Raw genomic sequence first — 20,199 nt, 5'->3', positions numbered from 1 at the left:
CGGGTGGTGGCACACCCTGTTAAGCACACGTTACAATGTGCAAGGACCCAGGTTCAAGTCTCGGGTCCCCACTTGCAGGGGGAAGCTTCACATGTGATAAAGCAGTGCTGCAGGTGTATCTCTGACTCTCTCCCTCTCTGTCTCCCCCCCCCCTTCCTCTTGATTTCTGGCTGTTTTAATCCAATAAACAAATAAAAAGATAATATATATACATATATATATACTTAAGAGTAGTCCACTAAAGGCCTAACAAAGATAATAGCAGATGTCCTCTGCTTAACCACTCAATTGTTATTTTTAAGTACATACCAGTCCTTGTGTTATGCATGCATACAGAATGGGAATAAAATTTTAGAAAATTCAGCCCTCATTCTCAAAAGGGCCCGAAAGGATGATGACCTGACATTTCTGTATTACCCCTGCCCTACGTAGAGTAGTGCTATTAAATAAAGTCATGCACTGCTTACTCCTATGCTAGGTTGTAATGGTTTCTTTCATTGAAACATGTGTGAATCCGAAATATTATAATTCAAAAAAATGAGTGTACCTGGGACCTCTGGTGGCTCGCGCGTGAAAGTCTGAAGCACTATAAATGGTATTGTCTTCCGAGCTTAATCACTTATTTTTTAAGTTATACCTAACTAATCATTATTTACTTATTTATTTTTGGTATCATTATTTACTTATTGGATACAGATAGCCAGAAATCGAGAGGGAAGGGAGAGATAGAGGGGCAGAGAGAAAGAGAGACACTTGCAGCACTGCTTCATCATTCACAAAGCTTTCCCCCTGAAGGTGAGGACTGGTGACTCAAACCCAGGACCCTGTGTGTTGTAATGTGCACTCAGTTAGTTGTGCCACCACCCAGCCCCACTAATCATTTATTTTTTAGTTATCTAGGGTTATTTTGATTATGAATGGTAGGAGCTCAACCCATACTGCTTTACAAATGAAGAGGTTATTTCTTTTTTTAATTTATTTTTTATTTAAGAAAGGATAAATTAACAAAACCATAGCGTAGAAGAGGTACAACTACATACAATTCCCACCACCCAATCTCCATACCTCATCCCCTCCCCTGATAGCTTTCCCATTCTCTATCCCTCTGGGAGCATGGACCCAGGGTCGTTGTGGGTTGCAGAAGGTGGAAGGTCTGGCTTCTGTAATTGCTTCCCCGCTGAACATGGACGTTGACTGGTCGGTCCATACTCCCAGTCTGCCTCTCTCTTTCCCTAGTAGGGTGGGTCTCTGGGGAAGTGGAGCTCCAGGATACATTGGTGGGGTTGAAGAGGTTATTTCACTGGGACTAATAAAGTTTAGCTAAGTCCACGGAATCACATAGGATTTTTAGTACTTTCTAAATCCATTGTGACCTCATTTTCTACAACTTCAGAGGTCATCTTTGCTGTATACATCACAGTCTAGGGCTCAGCATTCTGCAGCCTCAGCAACAGAATGAATCTGTCTGTGACAGTTCCTAAACTAATACCAGAAAGGACTCAAGTTGGCTCTTTTTAGCACCTTGTCTGTAGGAGCCAGGTGGTGTAGAGACCAGTAAAGCTCACAAGTTAGCATGTGGAAGGACTTGGCTTTGAGCCGTGGTCCCTGCCTACAGGAGGGAAAAAAGGAAAACATTTATGCTGCTAAAGACACACTACACTTTTCTCTTTTTGATAAACACTGAGAACAACTTTATTTCTTATAATAACAAAATGCACCAAAATATTAACACTGGGCATCACTGTAAATCTAGGCTGGCTGCAGGCATTTTGAAAAGACCTGAAAGGGCTTTATAATATGGATTAATAACCTCAGAACCATTGGCATGTGGGACAGAATAATTTTTTGTTGGAGGTGGCATCCTGTTCTTTACATGATGTCTAATAACATCACACACACACACACACACACACACACACACACACTCCCCACTCATTAAGTACCAGTAGCACCTTCTCAGTTGTGACAACCTCAAGTATTACCCACTTGAGGATGGGGGACAAAAATGTTTCCAGTTGAAAGTTGTTGCTTTGGAGCTATTGGCAGAAAAGCCTGGACTCAAATCTCAGCTTGACAGTTCACTGGTCATCTAATCTTAGGCAAGTGGGTTAAGATTTCTGACATACCACCTGCAATGGGAGTCAAAATTCTCAACTGTAAGCTTTGAAATAATTGGAGATAATGTATACAAGTCATCTGGTACATGGAAGGTCTTTAGCTATTCAGTGGTAACAATCATAGCTCCATTTTCTAAGTTTATTCTGAGCCAAGCATTTGGATTATTAGCTCACTTAGTCTTCAAAATAATTCTCTAAAATATTCACTATTATTATTCCCATTTCTAGATAAGAGAACTGAGAGTTTTTCTTTCCTTTATTTCTACTTTTTATTATCTCCATTTATTTGATAGAGACAGCCAGAAATCAAGAGGAAGAGGGATATAGAAAGGGAGAGAGACAGACACTTGAAGCCCTGCTTCACCACTAGTGAAGCTTTCCTCCTGCGGGTGGGGAGCAGTGACTTGAGCCCTGGTCTTTGCACACTGTAACGTGCATTCAACCAGGTGCACCACCACCTGGCCCCAAAAGTTTCTAGAAAGTTCAAGTAATCTACCTGTTATTTAGCTGGTTAGTGATTGTAGTGAAATTCAAGCCTCATGCTTACTCCCAAAGTGCATGTTATTTCAGAGTCATCTACATACCACAGTTCTGTGTAATGAGATCAAAGCTTCTTTAATTATGTATACGTCTATCTCAAGTGAAGTGTTTTTATTCCTATTAGCAAAAAATCATAGATTGACTTATGGTTGTTCAGAACTATAAATGTTTTCTGCAATACTTTGTGTCCTGTTATTAACATGTCACAAAATATAGTGAATTCATATTTTTAAACATTTTAATATGGTTGTTTAAAGTTACTTATGGTAGTAGTTTAAAATCAAATTGTAATGACCAGCATTCAGCCTATTACTAGAAATATGTCACATACACATGAAGGTACACAGTGCCTGGCAGTTTTCTATAATTTTATAAGGTATTATATATAGGGTAGTATTTTTTATTATGTTTACACAAGTTCAAAATAATTGTTGTTTACTAAATAATGGGGATAGATTATAATACTAAAAGCTTTTAAAAAAATCTAAGGATGATACCAAGGACACTTATGCTATATAATGTCTTCCCTATGTAAAATAGAAGCATAACAAGAACAGCAGGCAGCATTAAATAACCAGATCCCCACAGAGCCAATATGTGGGGGGTGGAGCTAGCACCATGTAAATTAGAGGCAACTTGGCTCAAAGTGCTCATTTGAATGCAAGTCTGGAGTCTTGGGTTTTGTTTTGTGTTTTTCTTTGACATGATGCTATTTAAAAAAGAAAGAAAGAAAGAAAGAAAGAAAGAAAGAAAGAAAGAAAGAAAGAGAGAGAGAGAGAGAGAGAGAGAGAGAGAGAGAGAAAGAAAGAAAGAAAGAAAGAAAGAAAGAAAGAAAGAAAGAAAGAAAGAAAGAAAGGAAAGAATGGAAAGGAAAGGAAAGGAAAGGAAAGGAAAGGAAAGGAAAGGAAAGGAAAGGAAAGGAAAGGAAAGGAAAGGAAAGGAAAGGAAAGGAAAGGAAAGGAAAGGAAGAGAAGAGAAAAAAGAAAAGAGAAAGAAGAGAGAGAAAAAGGACAATTTGCCTTGAGGCACATTAAATCCCAAATGTCTCCTGGGCCTGGTATTTTTTAGGCTGATGCTACTAAGCTATTTCATTTTCCCAAAAAGAAACCACTATCAGGGAGCATCTCATCTGAGGTTTATTAAGAAGCATAATGCTGCCTCAGTGTTTTTCCTACCTTCCTTTTCAAAAAACTGTATATGCTAATGAGTTCTGCTTTCTGAAGCCCCCCTGAGAAGAAGAAATACTGGCATTTACCTTTAGGGTTTTCTTTTTATAGGTTCTGTGACTGGAAACAATCTTTTGACCTTATCTGAATTGATTTTTTTTTTAATTTAAGATGGGGGAAAAAAATCTTTGACTATATTTCTGTTTCTCATAATTCTATAACCTTTCTCAATTATAGGCCAATACTTCATCCAAAAATGGTAAATGTGTAGAATCCACTTGCATAGGAATGCAGTTTGATTATATGACTCAGAGAAGCCAGTCATTTCCAATTTTTGTCTATGATTAGATTTTCCAAACTCGACTTCATTATGAAATGGTCCTTGTGTAATGATGTGTGTAAGATACAGTAAATTGCTAAAGGCCCATTCCCATTATTTCAACCTTCCATATTACAGGGGTAATTTTAGCATTTATTTGAATTTGTATTCGTCCAAAGCAATTTTCAGAACAGTCCTCCTTTTCTCAGTTTTCAGTAAGTTCCACTATCAGAACATAGGTGATAGCAATGTTTAAATGAAAGACATACTAATCATTCTGGCATGCTGTGTGAGTAGTAAGAGTAATAAGGGATATTACAAAATGTAATCAATCACAATTGTGAACAATTCAAATAATAAAGTTCCAAGTAAAGAAACTCAATAACTAATATATTATTGCTGCAGAGTAATTATTAGGGAGGATTTTTTTTTTCACTGAGTTACCACAAAGCTAGAAAATGTGTATATGCCAGCTGTATTTTCATTAAAAAAAAATTAACTATACATTCAATCTCTTTAAAAGAAATATATTTACAATGTAGTTTTTATGGTTTTTGTCATTTTATTCTCTTTAGGACATTTTACCTAAAGGACATTTTCTCTGTTTTTTTTAACTGATTTAATATTAGTTCACACTGTTAAGATTTGGGGAGTAGTTTCACGTGTGTGTGTGTACACGCAACTAACCACAGCCACCAGCAAAGGGCCTATATTGTCTCAGCAAATGAAAGTCTCTACACATGAACTCTGTTCACCACTATAGTTTTCAAAGATTCTAAGAGTCAGTTTGACTACTGTATATTTCAACTTTGTTTTATTTTCTTATATTTTATTTATTTATTTATTTTGGATAGAGTGAGAGAAGTTGAGAGTAAAGAGGGAAGCAGAGAGAGAGAGAGAGAGACATCTCAGCACTGTTTCACACTCGTGAAGCTTCCCTCTGCAGGTAGGAACTTGTTGAGCCTTGAACCAAGGGCCTTGCACACTGAAATATGTGTGTTCAGTGAGGTGTGCTGCCTCCTGACCCCTGCAGCTTTGACATATCAAGTCAGCTAGTAGCTGTTTTTCACTTCCTTACATATTTCCCTCGGAATAATCACCTCTAGTTTTATCATTTTATCCTGATCAACAAGGACATTTTTAAATACCCTTTTCTTAAAACTTGCACTGGTAGACTACAGGACTTGTGTACCTGAGGTTCCCAGATCTCTCCCCAGCTGCCAGTGCTACATATTGTGCGCACAGCCAGTGTTCTGACTTCTCTCTCTTTTGTCTCATATGTATCTCTCTATCTCTCTTATAAAAGAAAATTTTAAACAGTAAGTTAATAACCTTTTCCTTTGTACTCAGAAACTATTTTTCCATAACTTTATTTTTGTATGTCTAAGAAATGTATTATTAGGTGGTGCCTAATAACTTTCTAAAGTCAGTATGAAACACTCGTGAAGAAGTGTTTGTTTCCCAAAGAGTTCTCGGAGAAAATGACCCAGAGTTGTAAAGGAATTGGCTTCTTAAAGAAAAAAAGTTTCAAAAAATTAGATCTGAGGTATGTCTTTGTGTTTCCAAAATGTTTAATTTACTCAAGGTAAACTGGGATAGTCAAGAGCATCCTACTTCACCAAATCTTCCTGGTCTCAGTTTATGGAAATATAGCCTGTGCCTGTCAGGACTTTGGTCTCCCTGCAGTTTCATCTGAGCACTTTGAGCTGTCAGAAAAGAGTCTTTTCAGTGGAGACCAAAATATGGACTTAGAGATTATAAAGCCTTGTTATGTGGAAATATTACCAGACTTCAAATTAAACTTCCAGTTTAGTGACTCCAGAAACACATTGTAAGCTGAAGGTCACTATTCAAAGTCCTGAATTCAGTACTCTTTCATTTATTAATGAGGAGACAGACTTGCTCAAGGAAAGAACTTGTTAGTGGCCACTTAAGATTTTGATGTACTTCTGGCATCTCCCTGGGTAATTTTTCTTCCACTGCTTGAAATATAAGTAGAGCTATACAGAAACCGTTGGTTACCTTGGTTACAAAAAATGTAACCTTCAGTTATTAGGGTTAAATATTTTCCAACTGACCAATCATATTATGATCTTTTTTTCCTTTATTTTCTAATAGAAAGTTAATGGCTTATAGTACAGGTGTTGGATCATGAGTAAAACTTCTCATCTTACCAACATTTGTATCTGCAAAACACTCAACCTCAAATTAGGCCCATTATTTTGTACAAGGACCTGAAGCCCCCTGCCCACACCTCTCCTTGTCCTCCTTCCCCGGAGTCATTTGCTTTGGTGCAATACACCAAATGTAGTTCAAGTTCTGCTTTTTGTTTCCCCTTTCTGTTCTTGTTTCTTAAGTTCTGCTCATGAGTAAGACCATCCCATACTCATCCTCCTCTTTCTGGCTTATCGCACTTAACATTATTTTTCAGACTCCACCCCTGATGATGTGAAGAAGGTGACTTCATCATTTTTAATAGCTGAGTAGTATTCCAGTGTGTATATATATACACCACAACTTTCTCAGCCACTCACCTGCAGTTCACTAGCCTAGATGAACAACCTTTTTAACCTATGAGAGTCCCACATTTCACATTGTTCTCTAATTTACCCATTCAACTAGCTGAAGGTAATAGTCTATAAAGAATAAAAACTCTCTATTTTTATAGGTTTATAATATTCTGTTGTGACTTCTAAAAAGTAAGATTTGAGAATGTTGTGGGCATTTTAATTTTTTATTATTTTATTGAGGAAATAATGGCTTACAGAACAGTTGTTGGAACATGGCTATAGTTTCTTATCTCCCTGTGATAGATGTCTGCACACCATTCCCACCAGCAGCCCAAGTTCCTCTTCATCATCATGCACTAGAATACCCAACACCCTCCTCTCTCCACCTCCCCCAATTCAGACTCATTTGTTTTATTGCACTATTACCCAACCAGGTGAACCTTCACTCTGTGTTTCACCCTTTTTTTTTGCCAGGATTCTTAAGTACCACCTATAAGTGAGATCATCTGTCTGGTGTTTATCTTCTTTGTGGCTTATCTCACTTAGCATGATTCCTTCAAGTTCCATCCAAGATATGGAAAAAGATAAGACTTCATCATAGATATATCAAAACTTTTTATCATTTTTATTGGGGGGTTAATGGTTTACAGTGCAGTTGTTTCACGTGGGTGCAGTTTCTCATCGCCCTAAGAAAGTTCTCTGCAGAACATTCTTACTCCAACTAAGGTCTTTTTCCATCATCATCACACACCTGGACTCCAAGATTCTCTTCACCCTTTTCACCCTCCTCCTTCATCAGAGTCCTTCCCTATAGTGGAATAAACCACACCCATCCCCATCATCCATATCATGCTTATTATCCTTTTTGCCCTTATTTCTAAAGCTCCATCTATAAGTAAGATCACTTGGTGTTTGTCCTCATTTTGGTTTATCTTACTCCAAGGAACTCAAAGCAAATGAGATGACTTCATCATTTCAACAGCTGGGTATCATTCCATTATTTTTTTAAAACATTTTTTAAATTTTATTTAATTTTCCCTTTTGTTGCCCTTGTTGTCTTTTTATTGTTGTTGTAGCTATTGTTGTTATTATTGATGTCGACGTTGTTAGATAGGACAGAGAGAAATGGAGAGAGGAGGGGAAGGCAGAGGGGGAGAGAAAGACAGACACCTGCAGACCTGCTTCACCGCCTGTGAAGTGACTACTCTGCAGGTGGGGAGCTGGGGGCTCGAACCAGGATCCTTATGCCAGTCCTTATGCTTTGCGCCATGTGTGCTTAACCTGCTGCGCTACCGCCGGACTCCCTTTACCACAGATTTCTTAACCACATGTCTGGCATTGCATATCTGGGTTGCTTTGAGGTTTGGGGCTTATTTTACAGACTGTGTCGCTATGAGCATAAGTATACATAGATATCTTTGGATAGGTGTTTTTATTTCATCAGTCCTGTGGTTTTAAGAAAAATAATGTCTTAAAGTGGAATCTTAATTTTCACTATTAAGATTTTTTATAAATTACATATTTTATAAATTTAAAAGTTGGATATTACAAATTAACCTCTGAAAAAGTGTTTTCTGGTTGTATCTTATTCTTTCAGTACTCTATATCTTTTGTACCTAAGGTACACTGAATTTCATCTGGATCTTGATTGCTTTTTACTCAGTTATAAATTTGGATCATGGGGCTGGGTGGTGGCTCAGCTAGTAGAGCACAGACATTGGACGCACTGTGAGTTGGCTTCAAACCCGGGTCCCCACCTGTAGAGGGGAAGTTTCACAAGCAGTGAGGCAGTGTTGCAGGCATCTCTCCTTTTCTCTGTCCTTGTCTGTCTGTTTGTCTCTTCTTTTTTCTCCCTCTCTTTTCTCTCTCTGTCTCTCGCCCTCTATGGAAAAGAAAAAGTTAACAAGTGGCAGCCATGAATGCTGAGTTTTCCTGTGTGCACTGATCCCTAGCAGTAACTCTGGGAGCAAATCATAAGGAAAAAATTAATTTTGTTTTTGGAGAAAACATTTAATGAGGAAATGAATATAAAGTTGTAAATGCATCTTACTTATAGTCGCGTTTGCCCAAGTAAACAGAGCTTTTTATCTTGAAAAAAATACCATGAGCTTCTTTTCAATGTCACTATGTTGTGAACCTAAATGTCCAGCTGTCTATAAGTAATCATCTTTAGTTTCACAATCCTAAAACCTAAAATTATAGGTCTTTCACAAAGCCATGGGGAATGCCTACAGATAAGATAAAAATAAAATCATTTCACATTCCATTTACTAATATACATTTCAGCACTTGCTAAACTTTTATGACAGACTCCTTTAAAGAAAATAGAACAGTGGGGGTGGGGGGAGGGCGGTAGCACACTGGGTTAAGCACACATACAAAGATCAAGGACCCACACAAGGATCTCAGTTCAAGCCCCCGCGGGGTGGGGGGTTGCTTCACAAGAAGTGAAGCAGGTCTGCAGATGTCTCTCTGTCTCTTTCCCTCTCTATCTCCCCTCCTTTCTCAATTTCTCTCTGTCCTATCCAGTACAAATAGGAAAAGTAGCCACTAGGAGGAGTGGATTCATAGTGCAGTTACTCAGCCCCAGCAATAACCCTGGAGGCAAAATAAAAGGGTCTAAACTCACTATACTTCTTTTGGAGATATTTAGAAATCAGAACATAATGTGATTCTTTGCACAATCAAAACAGTCTTTCTTCAATAGTATTATTCAAGAATGTTTCAGCATCTTTATTTGTCTGCTCTTTGCCTGATTTAACAACCTACTTTGGTTCAGAAACCATCATACACTTGGGAAATTCATATTCTTCAAGAGTGGAGAAATCTGCTATGTCCCCCAACTGGGTCTTATTTTGGTTGAAGGCTGCTAGACATTGTAGTTCCAATGACAAGGAACCATTATAGCCTATTTAGAGTAATTGACTAAATTCTAGATAATAACTTCTGACAGAATCTAATACCTTCTATCTCTGTGTGCGGAAATTATCCCAGTAGTCATTGTCATATTTTTTTTACTTTATTTTAATTTTTTGCTTGCTATTTTAAATAAGGGTATAACCTTGAATAACTCTTCTCCAAAAAATGACAATCCATAATTCTCATAAAACCAAAGTGTTACAGAGCTCTCTCTTATTAATTATCACCCCTTTATATCCCAAATCAACACTCAATTAGTCTTTTAGACAAAGCATTCCATATGTTCCTGAGTCCCTGTCAGTCCTTAATAAAGGAACTAGAATGTACTTATAAATCAAACCTTCCTATAAATGAATTATTTATTAAAATACAAGTTAATAAATAAGAGTGTGTGTGTGTGTGTGTGTGTGCGCGCGCGCGTGTGTGTGTGTAGTAGAAGTTCCCTCAGACTTCTCCTAAATATGACTTGTGTAGATAACTATTGGAACTCTGTCTCTGATTTAACAAAGCATTGTATTAGATGACAGAAGCATATGGTAAAGTGAAATATTTGCTGGTTTGGGGAAGTTTAGCTCACCTGGATGAAAGAATGCAAGTGATTTAAAGTAGAGAAAAAGGTAAAATAGGACTTAAAGGTGAGGACTGAAAGCTAGGTTCATGGTAAGCCAATAGAGAATTTGAAAAGATTAAAGGTTATTCTTCTTCTTCTTTTAGCATTTGCCCTTCTTCCGTAGCCAGTCAACAGTGTCAGGTTGAGCCTGATGTAAAGTTTATTAATTTCTATAAAAGTATTAATGGAGCATTATGAAATCTGGTGTATTTATCAATAAGAAGGAAATTCACCTAGTATTACTAGATTTATACATAGACTTATTCAAAAGTCTTAAATAGTTCTTAAGTTTCTCAACTAGATCAAAAAATGTGCAGTGTCAAACAAGATAATGACTATACCTGAAGCTTTCCTGTTCCTATACAGAGAGCTACCATGTAATTTATGATCCAACTAGGACTATGTTGAAAGTAGAAAGGAGAACCTGTCAATTATTGCAGTAGTAGATGTATGCCTAAATTTTCTATGCAGATTGAAGTGCAGGGCCTCCTTACTGATTGCTGTTGTGGGTTAGAATGAGAAAGATTTGCCTTTCAGCTAAGATCAAATGTAGAATGAAAAGGACTCAGGCCTAGTACTTAGAAATTTTAAAGTTGGAGTAATATTACAGGGAATATCAGAATATAGGAGACTTATGAGTCTGTAATATAACTAAGGTTCAGCACTGTCATCTGAGTGAATAAATAGACTGTAAATGGAGTGAATCTGGAGGGAAATATATTCAGTAGTAAACTAAAGTACTAGTTATTTGGGATTTGAGACACATCATCAACCAGAACAAGACTTAAACACTAGAAATAAAAGACTCCCCTCCCCGCTTAAAATGGTTAATTAGTTATGTCATGAGACACATTGTCATATCCTAGTCATCAGTATAGTGTCTACACACACACACACACACACACACACACGTGCACACACCTCAATGTAGAATATAAAATGTTCCCTCTTGCCAGTATTATCATAACTCACTGTATCACTTACAGATACGACCTTCATATGTAACCAACCATACTTTTCATAAAATAAGCTTTCATTTAAGTTGAATTGCTCTGGGTGGACTGTGGGTGATGACTGAAAGGAAAGGAGAAACAAGGAGACTGGTTAAGAGGCTACTGCAATAAACAAATGAAAAATAAATCATTTGGAGAGAGGATTAAAAGTAGAGCAGTGTTTAAATATGTGAAGGTGGAAGAATATGCATAGCTAAAATTCTGAGAATCAGGAAAAGTAAATGTCTAGCAGATTTCCTGATTTCTGACTTGACTCATTAAGATCAGTCCTTTTGCAAAGGACAGAAATACCAAGGAGCAGGTTTCATCTTAAATAAAATCTAATAAAATCACCTGTATAACAACTTTATGAGTGTGTATGTCCTATGGGCAATAGACTTAGAAATCTAGAAATAAACCAAACCTATCAAAGCACTAAAAGCCGTAACATAGAAAGTAGATGAGAGTAAAGGCATGGAATGTAAGAGAGGCATGAGTTCCCTGATTTTCCCACATTCTCTGCTGGACAAATTATGGGTAATATTCTAGGCAGGTACCCACACTCTCTGGTCATTTTCTCCTCTTACAAGGCAGTTCTTTTCAAAAGAGAATAATAACCTTCTTGGTTCCAAGAAGTCTGAACTTGGATGACTTCTAGCTGTTTACAGAATTTGTCTGGGAAAGCCCACTCTCCATTAGCTTAGAACATAGGAGACACAGGAAACAGTAGCCCCTCTGAACAGAAGAGAGTCAGCAGTCTTACAGAAAGTTGAGGTTGGGACTAGTTCCTCTCAGAGAAAAAGAACCCCAACCTTACTTGACTTACTATCCAAACAAACCAAAATGAAATCTTAGCATTATTTTGGACAATGCTGCTTGGTATGCCAAGATTTTAATTAATATTTCCTTTATAAGGGACTTCAAGTATTGTTACACTTGTGTGATTCCCACAAAGATATAATGGGCTTAAATCTCTAATATATGCCTCTCTCCACCATCACGGTTATGTGAGATAAGCTTGAAAGAGAAGGATGGGGGAGTCGGGCAGTAGCACAGCGGGTTAAGCACATGTGGTGCAAAGCGCAAGGAGTGGCCTAAGGATCCCGGTTGGAGTCCCGGGCTCCCCACCTACAGGGGAGTCACTTCACAGGCAGTGAAGCAGGTCTGCTGGTATCTGTCTTTCTCTCCCCCTTTTTGTCTTCCCCTCCTCTCTCCATTTCTCTCTGTCCTATCTAACAATGACGACATCAATAACAACAATAATAACTACAACAATGAAAAACAAGGGCAACAAAAGGGAAAATAAATAAATATGAAAAAGAAGCCTCTTGTTTTAATAAAAGAAAGAAAGAGAGGAAGAAAGAAAGGAAGGAAGGAAGGGAAGGATGATTATGGGATGATCTCACTCATGACAGGAATCTTGAGGTTTTTTTTTACCATCACTGAAAGGAAAACGAATCTGGAAAACGCTAGAGGAAGTCAGACACTGTTTGCATTATTTGAGAGAGAAGAGAAAGCAGGAAGGATGCTCAGAAGTAGTAAAAGATGTACATATGACTTAGAAAGGAACTAAAGACAGGACCATAGGGGGGAAAAGGGAGCAAATATAAAATGTAGAGAGATATAGATAGATAGATAGATAGATAGATAGATAGATAGATAGATAGATTAGATAGATAGATAGATATAAAGTCAGCCCATCACTGTGACCTTGGGAGAACTATTGCAGTTTCTGCTGGAGTGGGATGGGGATACAGGCCTCTCATGGTGGGAACAGTGTGGAAATATACCCCTGTTATGTTATAATTTTGTAAATTATTATTAAATCACTAATTTAAAAAAGCACTGCTCCTGGAAGTCTTTTTCTTCCTTTTTTTTAATATTTATTTTTATTTATTTATTCCCTTTTGTTGCCCTTGTTTTATTGTTGTAGTTATTATTGTTGTCATTGTTGTTGGATAGGACAGAGAGAAATGGAGAGAGGAGGGGAAGACAGAGAGAGGGAGAGAAAGACAGACACCTGCAGACCTGCTTCACCACTCATGAAACAGACCCCCTGCAGGTGGGGAGTGGGGGCTCAGACTCAGGCCCTTGCTCATTGTGCTTTAATGAGTGCACCAGCGCCCATCCTCCCCCCAAAAAATTAATGATGTGGGAGTCAGGCAATGCGCAGCAGGTTAAGCACACGTGGTGCAAAGCGCAAGGACTGGAGTTAAGGATCCCGGTTCAAGCCCTGGGCTCCCCACTTGCAGGGGAGTCGGTGAGGAGTTGTTTCACAAGCTGTGAAGCAGGTCTGCAGGTGTCTTTCTCTCCCCCTCTCTGTCTTCCCCTCCTGTCTCCATTTCTCTCTATCCTATCTAACGACAACATCAATAACAACAATAAAAAAACAAGGGCAACAGAAGGGAAAATAAGTAAATAAATATAAAAAAATAATGATGAGAAGGCAGATACAGAGGCATACTTTTTACTGTAAAGTATCTATGACCTTAGAGAAAAATGATAAAAATCGCAATACAATGTAATAGATCCAATCATAGAAATATATAAAAAATACAAGTATTCACAAATGACTCAGCTAGAAAAAAAATTTTTTTTTCAGCTAGATAAAAATTGGAAAATGGGAGTCCAGTGGTAGCGCAGCGGGTTAAGCGCTCAAAGCGCGAGGACAGTCTGGCTCCCCACCTGCAGGGGGGTCACTTCCCAAGCTTGAAGCAGGTCTTGAGTTCGATTATCTGGCATCACATGTGCCAGAGAAATGTTCTAGTTCTCTCTTTGTAATAATAAATGGCTAAATCTTTTAAAAATAGTGCTGGGAGTCGGGAAGTAGCGCAACGGGTTAAGCATACTTGGCGCAAAACACAAGGACTGGCTCAAGGATCCCGGTCGAGCCCCCCCCCCCCTCCCTACCTGCAGAGGAGTAGCATCACAAGTGATGAAGCAGGTCTGCAGGTGTCTGTCTTTCTCTCCCCCTCTCTGTCTTCCCCTCCTCTCTCCATTTCTCTCTGTCCTATCCAACAACGGTGACATCAGTAACAACAACAATAAAAAGGGTAACCAAAAAGGGAATAAATAAATAAATATTTTTTTAAATTGGAAACTATGAAGTAAATGTTTTTATTTATCTCAAATATGACTATGATTCAAGTAAAAGAAATGAAGTCTAATTAGCAGATTCAATGACAAATGATAATACAGCAATCACCCCTAAAATTCCATTAATTAATATAAAATTGGTAAGAATGATGTTATAATATGGGAACCGAAAAGCATTTCTAAAGAGTGATCACAAGAAAACTCGAAAACCTAAAAGGAACTAAGCTCAAACTCCAGCTTTGCTACCTACTAGCTGTGTGAATTTGGAAATGTTTCTAAGCTCTCTTAGTCTAACTCTTCTCTGTCAGAATTAGACTAGCTATCAAATACAGTTATTATAAGTAGTAAGTAAAGAGTATATAGAAATCATTTAGGAGTTATAGAGACAATATAATGGTTATGCAAACAGAATCCTATGCTTGAAGCTTCCAGGCCTCAGATTCAATCCTCCATACCACCATAAGCCCCAGAACTAAGCAATGCTCTGGTAAATTTAAATCAAAAAAGGAAAACAGCATAATATGCTTAATAGAGACAACACATTTTTCTCAAAATATAATCTCACTTGTCATCTATTGCATCTATGCTCCTATAGTTAACCATGGTAAGTTGACTAGAGATCCCTCTTGGGGTGGGATTTTAAAGTCGTTTTGTATTTTTAATTGTTATTAATGATTTGACAGCAGCTATAAGATTATACAATCACAGGAGCACAGTTCTACACCACATCTCCCGCCACAATTCTATGGTCCTCACACGCCCAACAATGGCCACTGTAGTTCTCACAAAATCTTAGAGACAGTTTTCAGTTTGGTTGCCCTTTGTTAGTGAAATCATCTGGTAGTTGTCTTTCATCTCCTAACTTCACTAAAAATAATGACCTCCAGTTCCGTCCATTTTGTCTCAAAATATAAATTATCTTTTTGATTGTGATATAGTATGTCCTATTACTTCACTGTCCAGTCATCTGTCAGTGGGCATCTACGTTGCTTCCATCCATGCTACCATGCATAGTACAACTGTGACTATCAGCGTTCACTTGTCCCTCCCCATGCATTGGATAGATGTCTATATATGTTTTAATCTATCCACAATAGTTTTATGCACTACAAGTATTCTTAAACAATCCTGTTTTACTAAATTATGTTGCAAAATGTTACAAAAATTCAAGCCTAGTTGATAGCAAAGTAAAAAACAGGTAAGAAGAATATCTATTCAATAATGGGTTATAATAAATATATGCTAGTGTTCTGACAGATTAAAGTGTTCTAGTTACAAAGACACTAATGGATGAGTGCGAAAGACCCTCTACTAAAGCAGACAAGAATTCCTGAAGGCAGGCTTATTTCTCCGTGTACACACTGCCTGTAGCACAAACTAAAGGTCTTTAAAAGTTCTGTTAAGAGAGTCGGGCTGTAGCGCAGCGGGTTAAGCGCAGGTGGCGCAAAGCACAAGGACCGGCATAAGGATCCCGGTTCGAACCCCGGCTCCCCACCTGCAGGGGAGTCGCTTCACAGGCGGTGAAGCAGGTCTGCAGGTGTCTATCTTTCTCTCCTCCTCTTTGTCTTCCCCTCCTCTCTCCATTTCTCTCTATCCTATCCAACAACGACAACAACAATAATAACTACAACAATAAAACAACAAGGGCAACAAAAGGGAATAAATAAATAAAATAAATATTTAAAAAAAGGTTCTGTTAAATCGTGTCAACTAGAAAAAGAAAAGAAAATGATATATGTGTTTTAAAAAATATTGAAGTAAACATGTAGATTGTAATATATTAAACAGCTAACAATACTAGCACTTGTATTTTCCTATTTGTATTGGTGACATTAGACAAAGAAGGCTGAATTGTGCTTAAATTTAAATGTTGGTCTGTTTCTTAATTTTTTCCACTCCAAAATGAGGAAAATAAACCTTTTATCCATCCAGTGGTACACTTGATTAAGTGCATATATCACCATGCTCAAGGACCTGGGTTCAAGTTCCTACTCCCCACTTGCAGCAGGGACGCTTCATGAGTAGATCTACAGGTTTCTCTTTCTGTGTGTGTGTCTGTCTTTCTCCTCACCTCTCAATATCTCTCTGTCCTGTCAAATAAAAATAGAAAGAAAAAATAGGGAAAAATGGCCACCAGGAACTGTGGATTCATGGTGCCAGTACTGAGGCCCCAGTGATAACCCTGGTAACAATTTTTAAAAGGAGGAGGAGGAGGAATCATTCTCCCAGGGTTATAAATACAAGAATAAAGATTAAAATAGCATATAAATATATGTGATATATATATGAATACATACTACATATTACATACAAATATAAAAACACATAAGAATAAAGATTCACATGAGTACTTCTGAACCCCTCATTTGAAAATAACTTACATAATGGCCTGGGATATGGGACAGCACTGGACTTAAAAACATGAAGTCCTAAATTCAATTCCCAGTTCTCTCTGTCTCCTCTTTTTCTCTCTTTCTCTCTCTTGTTAATAAATAATTATGTCAGTGTCAGACTAAGTGAAAGCCAGAAAGAAGTAAAGAGAAAATAGACAATTAGAAAGAAAGATTGATGGCTGGAAAAAAAAAATTTAACTTGACATTATTCAAAGATAAAAATGATTCAGAAATCCAATGCTTCAGCAGAAGTACAATTTTAATTAAAATGTGTGTTATGTGTTGTTTGCACTAAATGAATTCATCTTATGCTGACTTCCTGTTGCACTAATTGGGATTGAGACGTTCTCACTAAATCACACAGAAAAGTATTTCTTGACACTGCAGTGAAAGGTAGCCTCCTTTCTGTATAACACGTTACACGTGTTTACAAAACATTTGCTTTTGTTTAACTTTATTGAGGAGATAATGAATTAAGTACAGATGCTGACACATGGGTACAATTTTCTTATCTCCCCTTGTCCACAAAGCACTCACCCACAACTTCGGTCCTTTTTCCACCACCCTGCACGAGGACCCAAATGTCCTCTTCACCCCCTCCTTCCCATCTTCTAAATTTTATTTTATTTTATTTTTCCCTTATTTCATTTTCCCTCTTTATTTGTTTTTTGAATATGCTATTGGATCAAACATTTCCCTGCACAGTGCTTTCACTTATTTTTACCAGAGCACTGTTCAGCTCTGGCTTATGGTGGTTCAGGGGATTGAACCTGAATCCTTGGAGCCTCAGACATGAGAGTCTTTGCATAACCATTTCCCCACCCACCATAACTTTCTTAATCACTCATCTATCATTGGTCATCTGTGTTGTTTCCAAGTTTGGACTATTACAAATTGTGCTACTATGCACATAGGTATACCCATCCTTGGATAAGTAGGTGTATTTGCTTCCTTTGGATATATCCCACAACAAAGAATTGCCAGGTCATAGGGAGTAGGTCCAATTCTAGCATTCTGGGAAGTCTCCAGTTTCCCACAAGGATTTGACCAATTTATATTCCCACCAACAGTATAGAAAGGTTCTTTTCCCCCAGATCCTTGCCAACACTTTAGTGTTCTATCATTTTTATGCGTGACAATCACAATCTCACAGTTGTAAAGTGGTATCCACATATTTTCAGGGTGGAAGCTTCACTAATATGCGGATGACCTAGTTTTAAGCCCCAGAACTACATGGGAGGTGTCATGCCAATGAAGAAAGCTTCAGTACTGTGATATTTTTCCCTTTCTCCCTTTCTTTCTGTGTCTATGTGACTGAAAAAAGTGGCTCTTAGCAGTGAAAATGTTCATGTGCAAAGCCTAATTCCACCAAAAAGGTTTAAATAAGTAAGCGTATTTTCCTCTCAGAGGGTCAGTAGTTACTATGGGGATATTTGCAGTTTTGCTTTACCATGTTTGTATGTGTTCTTACTTGGACCACTTGACATCAAAAGTAGTTTCCATACTTACCAATATTTTGGCATCTGCTTTCTGTATAAAATAATCATAACTTAGGATACTTGTTGTTTGTCTCCAAAAGTAAGAATAATCTATGTGTGTTTTCACTTAGGTCATTTTGTCCATTGAAGAAGGGTACAGACTTCCAGCTCCCATGGGCTGCCCAGCATCTCTACACCAGCTGATGCTCCATTGCTGGCAGAAGGAGAGAAATCACAGACCCAAATTTACTGACATTGTCAGCTTCCTTGACAAACTGATTCGCAATCCCAGTGCCCTTCACACTCTGGTGGAGGACATACTTGTGTAAGATGCATATCTTGATTTTTTTTCCCCTTGACAATCATAATTTCTTCCAGGCTATAGACAAAACTAATAGGTAGAGAGAATAAAGTTTGCCTTGATAGTCATCTAGCTATAGATCTTTTAGAATATTGCCTATATTTTTATTTACCAGCTGAGAAAGCACTTTACTAATAATTCAAATAGACTTTTTCTCCACAAGGAAAATAATATTCTTGGGGGAGTCGGGCGGTAGTGCAGCGGGTTAAGTGCAGGTGGCACAAAGCACAAGGACCTGCGTAAGGGTCCCAGTTCGAGCTCCTGACTCCCCACTTGCAGGGGGGTTGCTTCACAGGCTGTGAAGCAGCTCTGCAAGTGTCTCTCTTTCTCTCCCCCTCTCTGTCTTCCCCTCCTCTCTCCTTTTTTTCTTTGTCCTATCCAACAATGATGACATCAACAACAATAATAACTACAACAATAAAACAACAAGGGCAACAAAAGGAAATAAATAAATAAATATAAAAATTTTCAAAAAAAAGAGAAAATTCTGTCTTCACATCTAGTCTTTCTGAATTGGCTCCTTTATGTTGTTTTCCTGTGTGAGTCTTTGGTATTTTTATATAAACTTTGCTTACAACTGTTCCTCCCTTTATATGTAGGATATGAGGGTATGTGCAACTTCTCTAATTTCCTTATCCATTCTGCTTTCTGTTCCTCTATTTAAAATAGAAAAAAAGACAGAGGCAAGGAGGCTCCCCACTGATCACATCCAACTGTTTTTACTTTCATTTCTAGTCTTAATTTTTAATTTTTTTTTAATGAGAGAGATACAGAAAGAGAAAGACCAGAGCACTGATCAGGTCTGGCTTATCATAATGCTGGAGATTGAACCTGGACCTCAGAGCCTCAGGCATGAAGGCCTTTTGTATAACTAATATGCTATCTCCCCAGCCCTACTTTCTATTTCTAAAAATTTGTATTTCAGAAAAATACAAATGGAAATATAAGAAAATGAAGGCACACTTATACTATATTGTAAAAGTCAAGAGAATTGAGGAGATCATCTCTCTCTCTCTGAAAAGCAATTATAAGAATTGGAGAGAGGACAAGAAAAAAGAATTATCACGTATGTCTGAAAATACTACATTTAAGATGTATTAAGTTGAAAATACATCACCTTATTTAAGCCAAATTTGACATAGAAACTATTTCCAGAAATAAACTTCTAGACTCTGATATTAGCCAACAAGATATACCGCTGTTCAACTTTTGGTCACAGGTTCAAGTCAGTGTAAGGTTTTGTTTTGTTTTGCCTTTTTTGTTAAAAAAAAAAGTGTAGGGTTTTGTTTATTCGGGGCGGTAATAGTTTACAGTATAATCTTTAACACATAGGCACAACCTCTCATCTCCCCTTGACGGTGTCTAGGAGACACACCAGGGCCCCAGTGTCCCTTCATTCTGTCCCTACCTCTCTTTCCCAAGAATTCTTCACTTTGGTGCAGTGTGGGTTTTAGTGACAGTAAGGATGAAGGCTCTTCAAGGACTGCTTGAATCAGGCATCAGTTCACAGCAGAGCCCATAAGAGTTCACCTCTAAATCACTAATTGGCAGCCTCAGTGAAGTGAAGTCAAGCATGAAATAGCTAGAGATTAAACTATTACTCTAGCCCATCTCCCCTAAAGCAGTTCCACACAGGAAGCAGTAAAGGGGGGGGGGAGAGAAGGGAGGAGAGTCTTTGGATTTTATCATAAAGCCAGT

The 20,199-nt window shown here is 37.8% G+C and overlaps 1 protein-coding gene across 3 annotated transcripts in view; it reads left to right on the top strand.

Annotated features, from left to right (window-relative positions):
- EPHA6 (EPH receptor A6) overlaps positions 1–20,199 on the top strand; it is an 818,416-nt gene that overhangs the window by 782,745 nt on the left and 15,472 nt on the right. For all 3 annotated transcript variants that reach the window (XM_060172097.1, XM_060172096.1, XM_060172098.1), the window contains one exon: positions 18,272–18,465. In XM_060172097.1, coding sequence (XP_060028080.1) covers positions 18,272–18,465 — 194 coding nt within the window. The remainder of the gene's footprint in view (positions 1–18,271; positions 18,466–20,199) is intronic.

This window comes from Erinaceus europaeus, chromosome 14, assembly GCF_950295315.1.
Source record: "Erinaceus europaeus chromosome 14, mEriEur2.1, whole genome shotgun sequence".
Classification (NCBI taxonomy): Eukaryota; Metazoa; Chordata; class Mammalia; order Eulipotyphla; family Erinaceidae; genus Erinaceus; species Erinaceus europaeus.
The sequence above is the reverse complement of the archived record's forward strand: the minus strand, read 5'-3'. Positions and strand labels throughout refer to the sequence as shown.